The sequence below is a fragment of the Oncorhynchus tshawytscha genome, linkage group LG23, assembly GCF_018296145.1.
Source record: "Oncorhynchus tshawytscha isolate Ot180627B linkage group LG23, Otsh_v2.0, whole genome shotgun sequence".
Taxonomy (NCBI): domain Eukaryota; kingdom Metazoa; phylum Chordata; class Actinopteri; order Salmoniformes; family Salmonidae; genus Oncorhynchus; species Oncorhynchus tshawytscha.
This window is the reverse complement of record NC_056451.1, coordinates 7,967,454-7,979,682: the sequence shown is the minus strand read 5'-3', so window position 1 is coordinate 7,979,682 and position 12,229 is coordinate 7,967,454. Positions and strand designations below refer to the sequence as shown.

The 12,229-nt window shown below is 41.7% G+C and overlaps 1 protein-coding gene across 1 annotated transcript in view; it reads left to right on the top strand.

Annotated features, from left to right (window-relative positions):
• LOC112223056 (myomesin-3) overlaps positions 1–12,229 on the top strand; it is a 78,254-nt gene that overhangs the window by 49,011 nt on the left and 17,014 nt on the right. The window contains 8 exon segments of the mRNA XM_042304387.1: positions 1,029–1,170; positions 2,865–3,068; positions 3,618–3,671; positions 5,042–5,169; positions 8,392–8,575; positions 8,889–9,068; positions 9,374–9,487; positions 10,522–10,709. Coding sequence (XP_042160321.1) covers positions 2,900–3,068; positions 3,618–3,671; positions 5,042–5,169; positions 8,392–8,575; positions 8,889–9,068; positions 9,374–9,487; positions 10,522–10,709 — 1,017 coding nt within the window. The 5' untranslated portion in view covers positions 1,029–1,170; positions 2,865–2,899.

Genomic DNA, 12,229 nt, shown 5'->3' with positions numbered 1-12,229 from the left:
TCACCCAGTAGATATGGGAGTTTATCAAAATCCTTCTCTCCCTCACTTTCTCTCACTCTCTTTCTCCCTTTTCTCCATCTCTCTTTCCCTCTGCGTTGCTCCCCATGTTCCTGTCTCCCTCACTTTCTCTCACTCTCTTTCTCCCTTTTCTCCATCTCTCTTTCCCTCTGCGTTGCTCCCCATGTTCCTGTCTCCCTCTCTTTCCCTCTGCGTTGCTCAAAATGTTCCTGTCTCCCTCTCTTTCTCTCCGTGTCCTCTCCCTCTCCAGCCTTTCAATTCAATTTAATTTTAAAGGGCTTTATTGGCATGGGGAAAAACATGTTTACAATGACAAACCAAGTGAAATTAACAAAACAGTAAACATTACACACAAACGTTCCAAAATAATAAAGACATTTCAAATGTCATATTATGTATATTTGCAGTGTTGTAATGATGTGCAAATAGTTAAAGTACAAAAGAGAAAAATAAATTAACATAAATATAGGTTGTATTTACAATGGTGTTTGTTTTTCACTGGTTGCCCTTTTCTTGTGGCAACAGGTCACACATCTGGCTGCTGTGATGGCACACTGTGGTAATTCATCCAATAGATATGTGAATTTATCAAAATTGGATTTATAAATAATTCTTTGTGGGTTTATGTAATCTGAGGGAAATGTGTGTCTCTAATATGGTCATACATTTGGCAGGAGGTTAGGAAGTGCAGATCAGTTTCCACCTCATTTTGTGGGCAGTGTGCACATAGCCTGTCTTTTCTTGAGAGCCAGGTCTGCCTTTCTCATTAGCAAGTCTGTACATAGTCAAAGAATTCCTTCATTTTGTGTCAGTCACAGTGGTCAAGTATTCTGTTTAGGGCCAGATAGCATTCTGGTTTGCTCAGTATTTTTTGTAAATTCTTTCCAATGTGTCAAGTAATTATCTTTTTATTTTCTTATGATTTGGTTGGGTCTTATTGTGTTGTTGTCTCTCACCCCTCCCTCCCTCCCCTCTTCTTTCATGCCTTCCCCATCCCCTCCTCTACTCAGATGCGTCTGCAGTCATGTCTGGTGGCCCAGGCTCTCCTCTGGCCCTGAAGGTTTCTGATGTACAAAAGGACTATGTCTTCCTCACCTGTGAGCCTCCCAGTGCTGATGGATCCTACCAAGTGGAGGGTTACTTTGTGGAGAGGTGCTTTTCGACTGTAACACCAGTGTTTCACTAGTATATACACCGTTATGTTATACCAGGGAAGTTGTGTTTCCATAGCTATGGCTGACACTGAGGACTTGTGAAGAGGAGAATCAACATCCACTGCATACAGTATTCAAAACAATTGCTTTGTGAGAAGGTGTTAAAGTTCACAGTTAGCCATTGTTATGTAAATGTTGAGAGGCCTTTGTATGGATACCATACCAAGGACATAGGTTGAGGTATAACCTTTTCACACTACTAAGCCAAGCTGGCCTGCATACCTGCAAATATATACATATATATTTTTAAGCTTTAATTAACTAGGCAAGTCAGTTAAGAACAAATTCTTCTTTACAATGACAGCCTAGGAACAGTGGGTTAACTGCCTTGTTCAGGGGCAGAACGACAGATTTTTACCTTGTCAGCTCAAGAATTGGATCTAGCAACCTTTCGGTTACCGGCCCAATGCTCTAACCACTAGGCTACCTGCTGCCCCAGGCCAAAACAGTGAGTTTTGCGTTGGCACTATAGTGTGAAAAGGGGATTAGAATTACTCTGAGGAGGTAAATGGCAATAAACTACTCTCAGGGTAAATTCTCAAAGTGCAACGTGAGCTCTCAATATATCACGGATAATGACTAGATCTACTCAGGTGTACGTTCAATCTAAACGAAAAGAGTTATCTTAGATATGAGCTATCGTTGTTTACTCAAAATCAACAACGCACAGCAAACGAGACTAAACTGTTGGGCCACATCTTACTCTGCTGTGTGTGAGGAAATTGGATCGGGCAGATAAAACCCCAGCCAACTTTGATGTAATATCCATTTGGCAAATCCCAAAGAAGATGGATGATATGCGTGATAATAATTCAACATGGAACACAGCGTTAACAGCATCAAAGCCCTCCCATAGGTAGCAGGTGCTCACTAATCACTGAAGCTGATCGATGTGTGTGTGTGTGTGTGTGTGTGTGTGTGTGTGTGTGTGTGTGTGTGTGTGTGTGTGTGTGTGTGTGTGTGTGTGTGTGTGTGTGTGTGTGTGTGTGTGTGTGTGTGTGTGTGTGTATGCATACTTTCATCGTACTTACACATCTTCTCTATCATGCATGCAGAGGGCACATTAAAGACTAATGTTAGGTCTCTTCTCTCTGATGTCTTATACGATATATGTATAATCATATATATATATATATATATATATATATATATATATATATAATATGCATCAGAGAAAAACCTATCAGAGACCTAACCTTCCAGTTGCCTAGCAACACATACACAGCTTAATGTTCTCTCATGCTATTTCCTTACTTTGCTTTCCCAGGTGGCATTGCTTCATGTTCAGTATTGATTTATCAGCATTTGACGGCTGCTTTTCTTTTCTTATAAATGAGTTGTGAGACTTATATATATTTGGGTTGAAAAATGATTGTCCTTTGTTGCCTGAAATGTGTTTTTCTTTTATGCAATCAAAAATGTTTACAAATGTATTTTATAATGACAAAATTATATTTCATGGAGAAATAACAAAATTGGGGAATGTTGCGCTAAAAACAATTTTGGAAGTTATAAAGTTGTGATTTTTTTTTTTAAGTCTCTGATCTTCTCCTTTCCCTTCTCACATGGTCTCTTTCTCTCCCGCCCTCACTCTCCCTCGCTCTCTTCCACTCTCTCTCTCCCTATTCCCAGGTGTGACATTGGTAGTGGGCAGTGGGTGAGTTGCAATGACACCATTCAGAAGGCATGCATGTCACTACCCTTTGAGGGGTCTGAGTGACAGCAACATCTACCAGTTCAGGGTGTGTGCCGTCAACCAGGCAGGTGTGGGACACCCCTCTAAGGCCACCGAGCCTGTCATCACCACCGACCCTTTAGAACACACTAGAACTATGGGTAATCTGCACACTCAGATTTACACACCGAACACACTCTGGGTAGAGGTCATTATATAGAGAGAGACATAACATAGGCTAAATAGAACACATAGAGTACATTGTCTGTGTGTGTGTGTGTGTGTGTGTGTGTGTGTGTGTGTGTGTGTGTGTGTGTGTGTGTGTGTGTGTGTGTGTGTGTGTGTGTGTGTGTGTGTGTGTGTGTATGGGCTAAGTTCCATGCACGAGAACATACAGTATGCATGTGTGTGAGTACGTGTGTTCATGTGTGCGCTGTGGGTGGGGGCTATGAGAGAGAAAGTGTAGCGGAGAGGACAGATAGGTGCTCTGGTCAGATGCTGTGGGTCATTAGGCGCAGATGAAGTACAGCCAGAAGGTTGGCTTGCCTCTGACTGTTTCCCCCATCTCTCTCTCTCTCCCTCTCTCCCTTTCTCTCTGCTGAGCCCTGGCATGCTGACATTGGATGGACGGCTTCTTCCATGTCATATAGTCATTGTGCTATCATGCGTTTCCTTCCTTTATTTCTCTCTCTCTTTTTCTTCTCAATCAGTTATCAAGGTGGACAGAGGTAGAGACATCACCATCACCAAAGATCAGCTGGAAAGTGAGAAACCACATATATTATCATTGTAGTACTATTAATAACCGTGTTTGTAGCTATGGCACTACAGCCTTTTCAATGGTATCCCCCAGCTACTTACCCTAGACCGAATACTTACGATACAGTACCACTGCATATTTCTGCTTTCCCCTTGGTACTCTTTTGTCATTTGAATGCACGTGTTCTGCATTTCTACACAGTTTGACGTTGTATCATTCCTCTCCTGAGGGGATTTTATTTTATTTTTTGGGTGGGAGGTTATATGGAGGGGTATATGGAGGGGTATTTTGAAAACACAGTATAAGTGGAAATGGAAAGTGATTTTTAGTTTTTGTTTTGGTAAAACCGATTTTTGGGGGGAGGAACAGTTAACTGTAACACTTTTGCCATGGGGCAGAAAGAACCTGTGGCAGTTTAAAATTGTAACATTTGTCAACTTCATATTCACAATCTCCAGCACCAACATCAACATGTGTGAAAATGGCGTGTTTCCGTGTTTTGTCGTAAAAAAAGATAGAGAAAGATAAGTGTTTCCAGTGACATCATCAACCAATTAGCAGACAGGCAATGCCTACTAACAACTGGTCAAAATCAGGCAATGCACACACTGTTGTCATTGGAAACACTTGTCTTTCACTATCTTTTTTTACTACAAAACCCATCCGTGGCAATGTCGCCTATGATATTTAATATAACAGCGTCATGTTCCTTCATATCTTCCATCATGTTAATAGCTTTGTGAAAGCAATGTATTTTGTTCCATTAGGTGGACTATTCTCTATGGTGTCCTAGTAAATGCACATTATAGCCCAGGGTAGTCAGAGTGCTTCTCTCTGAATAGGGATCATAACATGCCCCTGATGTAGCTCAAAGAGGGAGGAGGAGGCAAACGCCATGGAAACACCAGGGAATGGTGTACTATTATGATGAGAAATAAAGTACTACCTCAACCTCATAGACTGCCATACTCTCTTTTCGAGGCACCCTGGTACAGCTTTAGGTTTCAATGAATCAATAACTGTGTGTGTGTGTGTGTGTGTGTGTGTGTGTGTGTGTGTGTGTGTGTGTGTGTGTGTGTGTGTGTGTGTGTGTGTGTGTGTGTGTGTGTGTGTGTGTGTGTGTGTGTGTGTGTGTGTTTTCGCATTATAAAAACAGATTTTATATCTGACCCTTGCTTGGTCATGTGATCCAATGCTCTGGGTCTTGTTTAGCTGGGTACACCGTAGCAAAAATATTTGCAATAGAAAAGGAAAATATGTGTTCCTATTGGACATTCAGATAGTACACCTCCCTATCTCAAAACGTTTTCTCCTTCTGACCATGACCCTTTACTATCTTCTACACCCATCCTCCCTTCTTCCCTCTGACCTCAGGTCAGATGAAAGTCCCATTCCCTCCCACTGGTGTCCATGCCTGTGAGGTGAGTGACAACTACGCCATGCTTAGCTGGACTGAGCCGGAGCCCAGAGGCAAGGAGCAACTTACCTTCTATGTGGAGGGGGTGAGTTAAGGCCTGTGCTCCTACTCATACGCACAATACAGAGACACAGGCACACACACACACACACACACACACACACACACACACACACACACACACACACACACACACACACACACACACACACAGACCACCTAAACACTCATTAAAACGCAGGTCCAATTAACCCTCAACCCGGCCATCTCAGTGCGTGTAGTGTCAGCCCGCAGCTTCCCATTGACCTGTTTTACTGTTCTGTAGACTAACTTTAGACTCAGGGCCAAATTAATGAAGAGCTCTGACCACTATGCTAATTAAATATTAAAGGGGAGGGGAAAAACACTTATATGCCTGCCGGTGTCAGTTTAGGTGGGCATCGGTGCACTCATTAAAAACTGAGAGACCTTGAAGTTGCTCTCTCGTGGCGTGTGTTTTGGCATCGCTAGTTAATTTGCTTTTTCATGAACTACCAACAAACGTTCCCGTGATGTGCAAGGAATGTTTCCAAGAGACCATTCCTTTAATGTCAACTAGAACATACCCGGAACGTGGTGACCATGTTCTCAGAAGTTAAGATATTAAGAGTACAAAACATTTCCATGACATAGACTGACCAGGTGAATCAATGTGAAACCTATGATCCCTTATTGATGTCACCTGTTAAATCCACTTCAATCAGTGTAGATGAAGGGGATGAGACAGGTTCAAGAATGATTTTTAAGCCTTGAGACAATGATTGTGTATGTGTGACTTTCAGAGGCTGAATGGGTAAGACAAAATATTTTAGTTTCTTTGAAAGGGGTATGGTTGTAGGTGCCAGGCGCACTGGTTTGAGTGTGTCAAGAACTGCAACCCTGCTGTGTTTTTCACGCTCAACAGTTTCCTATGTGTATCAAGAATGGTCCACCACCCAAAGGACATCCAGCCAACTTGACACAACTGTGGGAAACATTGGAGTCAACATGGGCCACCATCCCTGTGGAACGCTTTTGACACCTTGTAGAGTTCATGCCCTGACAAATTGAGTCTGTTCTGAGGGCACAGTGGGGGTGGAACTCATTATTCGGAAGGTGTTCCTAATGTTTTGTTCACTCGGTGTATGTTCTAGACACATTTCATTGGAACGTTGCAAGAACAAAATATTTACGTATCCAGTTTTCTGTGGGTCAGGAGAATATTCCATCAAAGTTCCACCAAGCACACACATAACATGGTCGCCATGTTCTCAGAACACAAGATGTGAATGTTCTAGACAAGTTAAATGAGAACGTTGCAAGAACATACATGAGCCCCCCTCCCAAAAAAGAAGAAAAAAAGAAAAGAATTACACATCACTTATTGATGCCAAGCCAATTAAGGCCCTGATTGGTGAACCGCTGATGCTAAGTTTATAGCTCTTTGTCTGTTGCCAAGGTTAGGGATACTCACACACGGGTGCTTTTAACATAGTGTTTTCAACTTCCACACATCATTACATTGTGCATGTTCATTTATACAGTGATTATTATTCAACATGTCCTAACCTGGGATTGTTACCTCACAACCTGTTAGGTCACCGTACTTCTATCTTCCCGATGCGCCACCACGTCTGTGTCAGGTGTCAGTTAATCGGATTATTCTCTTATCATTGATTTGATTGACTTATTTCAGCAATTTAAAGGCTTTCTGTGTAGTTGTCTAATATCGGTGGGTTATATTAACCTGTTTTAATGATCGCCCTGAATCACCGTGATCAATAAAATCTTTTTCTGAGGGTACTTTTAACAGAGGTGAGATTTACTTCAAAGTGTATTCACTGAACCAGTTGTTTCAGATCTACACAAGTGCCTAGGGAGGGGTGGTGGTTAGGGTTTCTTCTGGACAGGGCCTCTGCAAGAACACATGCTGTAAAGGTATCGAGACATTGATGGAATATTCTCCTAACCCTCGAAAACATTTAATGTTCTTGCAATGTCCCATAAAACACGTCTAGGACATTAATGCTGTATAATCTGAGAACGTTGTAACCACATTCTTGATAAGTTATGTTTGACATTAAGGGAATGTTCTCCCAACTTTAACACCAAAACGTACATAAAAGAATTCTCACAAGGTTTTAGATAACCTAGATAGAATGATTCCCTAACTAACGGAAAACTGGACACAAACATTAGGGGAACATAATGCGTAACATTACAAAAACGTTCTCTCTCCCTATAATTGTTAGCTGGGTCAAAGCTCTGTCTCTAGGCTTAGGGGTGATTAAAAGTATAACTCTTGGTTTTATAGGTTCGCGGTTGTGAATTAGCCACAGTTTTATTCTGGTTTAGTTTTAACGTTGAGGTTTTATAGTACATGTTGTGGGTGTGTTCATACATGGCAAACTATACAGGACACAAGTGTTCCTATTTTGATGAATGTCTTACAATGAGTTTGTCAAAGTTCTGGTTTATCAAAATGGCCGCCCAGGAAAATAAAACGTTCGCTAAAGAATTAAAGTGCTGGGAGGGATCATTAATTTTACATCTTCACCAAAGTGCCCCAGTTCTTCAATATCAACCAGGACTCTGCATTCTAGATGCCCAACAGCTTGCAGTTCCAATAATGAGAAGAAAAGTGGCAAACTGCCACAGGAAATGTATTTTTATTGGACTTTTATAAGTAACTCTGTAATAAAACTGTCCAATCCATCAAAAGCATCTGAAATGATCAAGATCTCCCACTTCTGTTCCACCCAGGAATATTCAAATATCCTCGGCTCACCCTTGGGCATGCGCTTTATAATTGCTGATCTCCTTTTAAACACTGGGTTTTATTCAAATGTAAAAATAAAAAAAATTACTAAAAGATATGGGAGCCAAGTTAATGGAGCAGAAGAAAAGATACACAACAGTGAAAAACAATTTGATTAATAGAATTGAGTGATTCACTGTCTGTCTGTCTGTCTGTCTGTCTGTCTGTCTGTCTGTCTGTCTGTCTGTCTGTCTGTCTGTCTGTCTGTCTGTCTGTCTGTCTGTCTGTCTGTCTGTCTGTCTGTCTGTCTGTCTGTCTGTCTGTCTGTCTGTCTGTCTGTCTGTCTGTCTGTCTGTCTGTCTGTCTGTCTGTCTGTGTCTGTCTGTCTGTCTGTCTGTCTGTCTGTCTGTCTGTCTGTCTGTCTGTCTGTCTGTCTGTCTGTCTGTCTGTCTACTTCTCTTTCCATCTACCTCTCTGTCTCTTTCTGCCTGCCTGCCTGTCTCTCCATTTGTACTTCCTTCTGTCCATCAGTCCATTGCAGGGAAAAACAGTTGGCAGCTGGCCAGCATGGACATCACGGTGGGCTCTCCCAGGTTCCCCTTGTTTTACCTACAGAAGGGGAAGTCCTACTGCTTCCGGGTGCGCTCCGTCAACAAGTATGGCGTGAGCGAATCCTCAGAGCCGAGCCTGCCCATCTCACTGGGACAACCCCAAGGTGAGGGAGAGGAACAAACGTATTCTTTCTTTAATGTTATACTAGTTCCATTGATATGGATTTGTGTATACTGTTAGAAATATTAAAAACTGTTCTAGAGTTATTCTACACAGGGACAATGGATCTTCAATTAACCTTTTTCATCTAAGGTGGTTCTTCCTTCAGGACCTTCTCTTTGGAAGTTTTTTAAAAAACAGTCCTACCTTGAACCATACAGGGTTCTCCTACAGGGATGGCTTCAGATAGAATGATTTTATTTTCTTGAGAGTGTGCCAATCAGCTGAGCTCCGTGTTTTCTGTGTTATCCTGTTAGCTGCTCCTGCTCCAGCCACCTCCGTCTTTGCCATCCGAGACACAGATTCTGCTGTCCTGCTTCAGTGGCAGGAGCCCTTGGAGAAAGAGGGCATTCTGGGATACTACCTGTACTACAGCGAGGCTGGGAAGCAAGAGTGGAGGACGATCAACAACAAGCCAACCACCCACACCAAGTACAGTACTGAACCCATTTAAATGAACTGAGATCCTCTTTTTGGAATGCTGTTTCTATTGTGTGTTGGATAAATATTGTTGTTTATTCTCTTGCCACTAATTCTACAACAAAACATGATGGGCCAGTTTCCAGGACACAGATTAAGCCTAGTCCTGCTCCATTGACATTTCCAGTTCAATTGTTTTTTAGTCCATAGAACCATCCCAATGTAGAAAGCAATGCTTAGGCATTAGGACTATATGAATAGTAAAATTTGTCATGGCAACACCTAGGCCTAAATTACTTGTTTTTTCCTCTCGGGTTTACAGTCCATGGTCTGAAGTCGAAGAAGGAGTGTGTGTTCAGAGTTGAGTCTGTGGGGCGAGCTGGGAACAGTATCTACTCCAACGAGTCTCCCCCTATCTTGGTGAAAGCAGTTCTCGGTGAGTACCAGACAAAAAAACTGAGGACTGACCCACAATGGTGGACATGCTCCTGGGACATGTTCATTAGGGCAAACTGAAATAATGAAGAAATAATGAAACAAATAAAAAGAGTGTTTCTTATTGAACAAGTTCAGATAGTTGCTCCCTTTTTTCTCCGTCAGTTTTCCTCCATTTGGTGCCTGATGAATACGACCCTGCTGTCATATCAAACAGTTACACCTGACAGGGACGAGGGGGAAACGTGTTGATAGTTGTGAATGCTTTCGTAGTGATCTCTTATTCACACTTTCACTGGCTAATCAGACGGGATAAGGAGGTGTAATGCAAAATATTAAGTGATCATGTAAATAAGTTGGGGTCCATTTTCTTTTTCAGTGAGTCTTTGTTAGTAGCCAAGGCTTGTTACTCTGTTTTCTCCTTTCTCTTCATCAATCTATTCCTGATCTCAATTCACCATTAGTTCATAACAGCCTCATGAACCCATTACGTGATGACAGCTATTAGATCTAATGGGTAGGCTCCTGATTTTTGTGTTTTGTGTTTGTCCACACACACAGTGAAATAAATAGACGTGTGATGAGGTAGGCACCTGATGAATAACTACTGACCCCGCTCACTGCTGTCTTACCCTATAAGAGCATGTCTGATAATAGTAATAATAATAATAAAAATAATAATATGCACTCTGCAGACTGCTACATTGTAATGACCGTTCATTTTAGCTGCCACTCACAGTGATGCCAGATTCCGAAGCTGGTCTCGGATCAGTTGGTGATATGGCTGAAATCCAATACTTTGTGTCTGGAACCCTGTGTGGCCTTAAATTAACTGACCTAATACACGGAAGTGGCCAGAATAAAATAGAATGGAATGGAATAGAGAATAATAGAAGCTGATTAGCTATTTATTCAAAACACTATCCATCTAAAATATCTATCTTAATGTAATACTTTTTTTGTTTGTCTCTGGGCAGGCTGAGGAAAAGTCTAGTATGCCAAAACTTTCTTTTCAAATACATCTCCCCTTCCCAGTCGCCCCATCCCCTTCCACTGCCATCGCCCTGCTGCTCTGCACTGGCTCTGAGATGATTCTCACCTGGAGAGCCCCTGCTAACAATGGAGGAGACCCTGTACGAAGCTACTACCTGGATCAGAAGGACAAAGAGCTGGACTCCTGGAGAAATGTCAACACCAAGCCTGCCAAGGAGAGGCAGCACAAGGTAAGGAAGGTTCTGGTACCCAGGTGTCACTGCCGTTAGAATGTTGGGTCACACTTCACATGACAAAGACCCTCTACCAGAGTAATGTTAAGTAAGGGATAAACGCTGATGCTCTGTACATTATCTTGTAAATAATTGACCGTGTGTTCATTAGTTCCAAGATAATGTACAGAGTGGAGGCATTTATCCTGCTTGTACCAAAGTTGCCAAAGAAAATAATACTGAAGCACAAGTTCACCGGTAGAAATGACATGTTTTAATTGATATTTACATTTTGATAATTAAATTTGTACTTTTTCATCCTCCCACCAAACCTAGTCATTAGTTCAGTCGGTTAGGTAGCCAACGTAGCAGGCGGAAGATAAACATCTGAGCAGAGTCCCCGCATCTGGTTTTCAGAACATCTGGTTGTTAAGGACACACTGTTCATTACAGTAGAGGAGATCGCATTGCATATCAAACACTAGGCTAGAAGCTACTGTGGCTAAATAATTTGTGGCTAGCAAATCTTCCATTATGACAAACAAATTCAACAATACCAGTTGCTGAAAACAGTTGGTCAAACTACAAACATGTGGAAGGATTTGACAGCATAGCTTCAATTGCGTCATGAAGAACCGGATGAATTCATGTTCATCATTCACCACATTAGGTCATCAGATGCCGCAAAAAAAAAAGTATTTGCAAAAACAAATGAATGCTATCTAGCTAGCTAAGTTTTCCCTCGTTGGACCTGCGTTTACAATGTATCCTATTTCGGTTTGAATCAATAAGATGGCACCGACGGAGATGGCAGCATTGCGACTAGCACTTGGACAACAATGCAGTATTTCGTTTTTTTATGTACTTTTACATGATTAGCTCAGGAAATGTTTTGTGTCATTACATACAGCCGGGAATAACTATTGGAGCGGTGGTAACTCACCAGAACTACCAGCATTACGACCAGGAATACGACAAAAGCAGATCCTTTGTTCACTCTCCCCAGAGCAATTGAACTTATTCCAGTGGCTGACTCAAAAGGGCAGAGGAGAGACATTCGAGGCGGCCTGCTGGTTCGACTTAGGAGACGCGCACACCACCCACCGCTTCAAATCAAATCAAATCAAAATCGAATTTTATTTGTCACATACACATGGTTAGCAGATGTTAATGCGAGTGTAGCGAAATGCTTGTGCTTCTAGTTCCGACAATGCAGTAATAACCAACAAGTAATCTAGCTAACAATTCCAAAACTACTGTCTTATACACACAAGTGTAAGGGGATAAAGAATATGTACATAAAGATATATGAATGAGTGGTGGTACAAAGCGGCATAGGCAAGATGCAGTAGATGGTATCGAGTACAGTATATACATATGAGATGAGTATGTAAACAAAGTGGCATAGTTAAAGTGGCTAGTGATACATGTATTACATAAAGATGCAGTAAATGATATAGAGTACAGTATATACGTATACATATGAGATGAATAATGTAGGGTATGTAAACATTATATTAGGTAGCATTGTTTAAAGT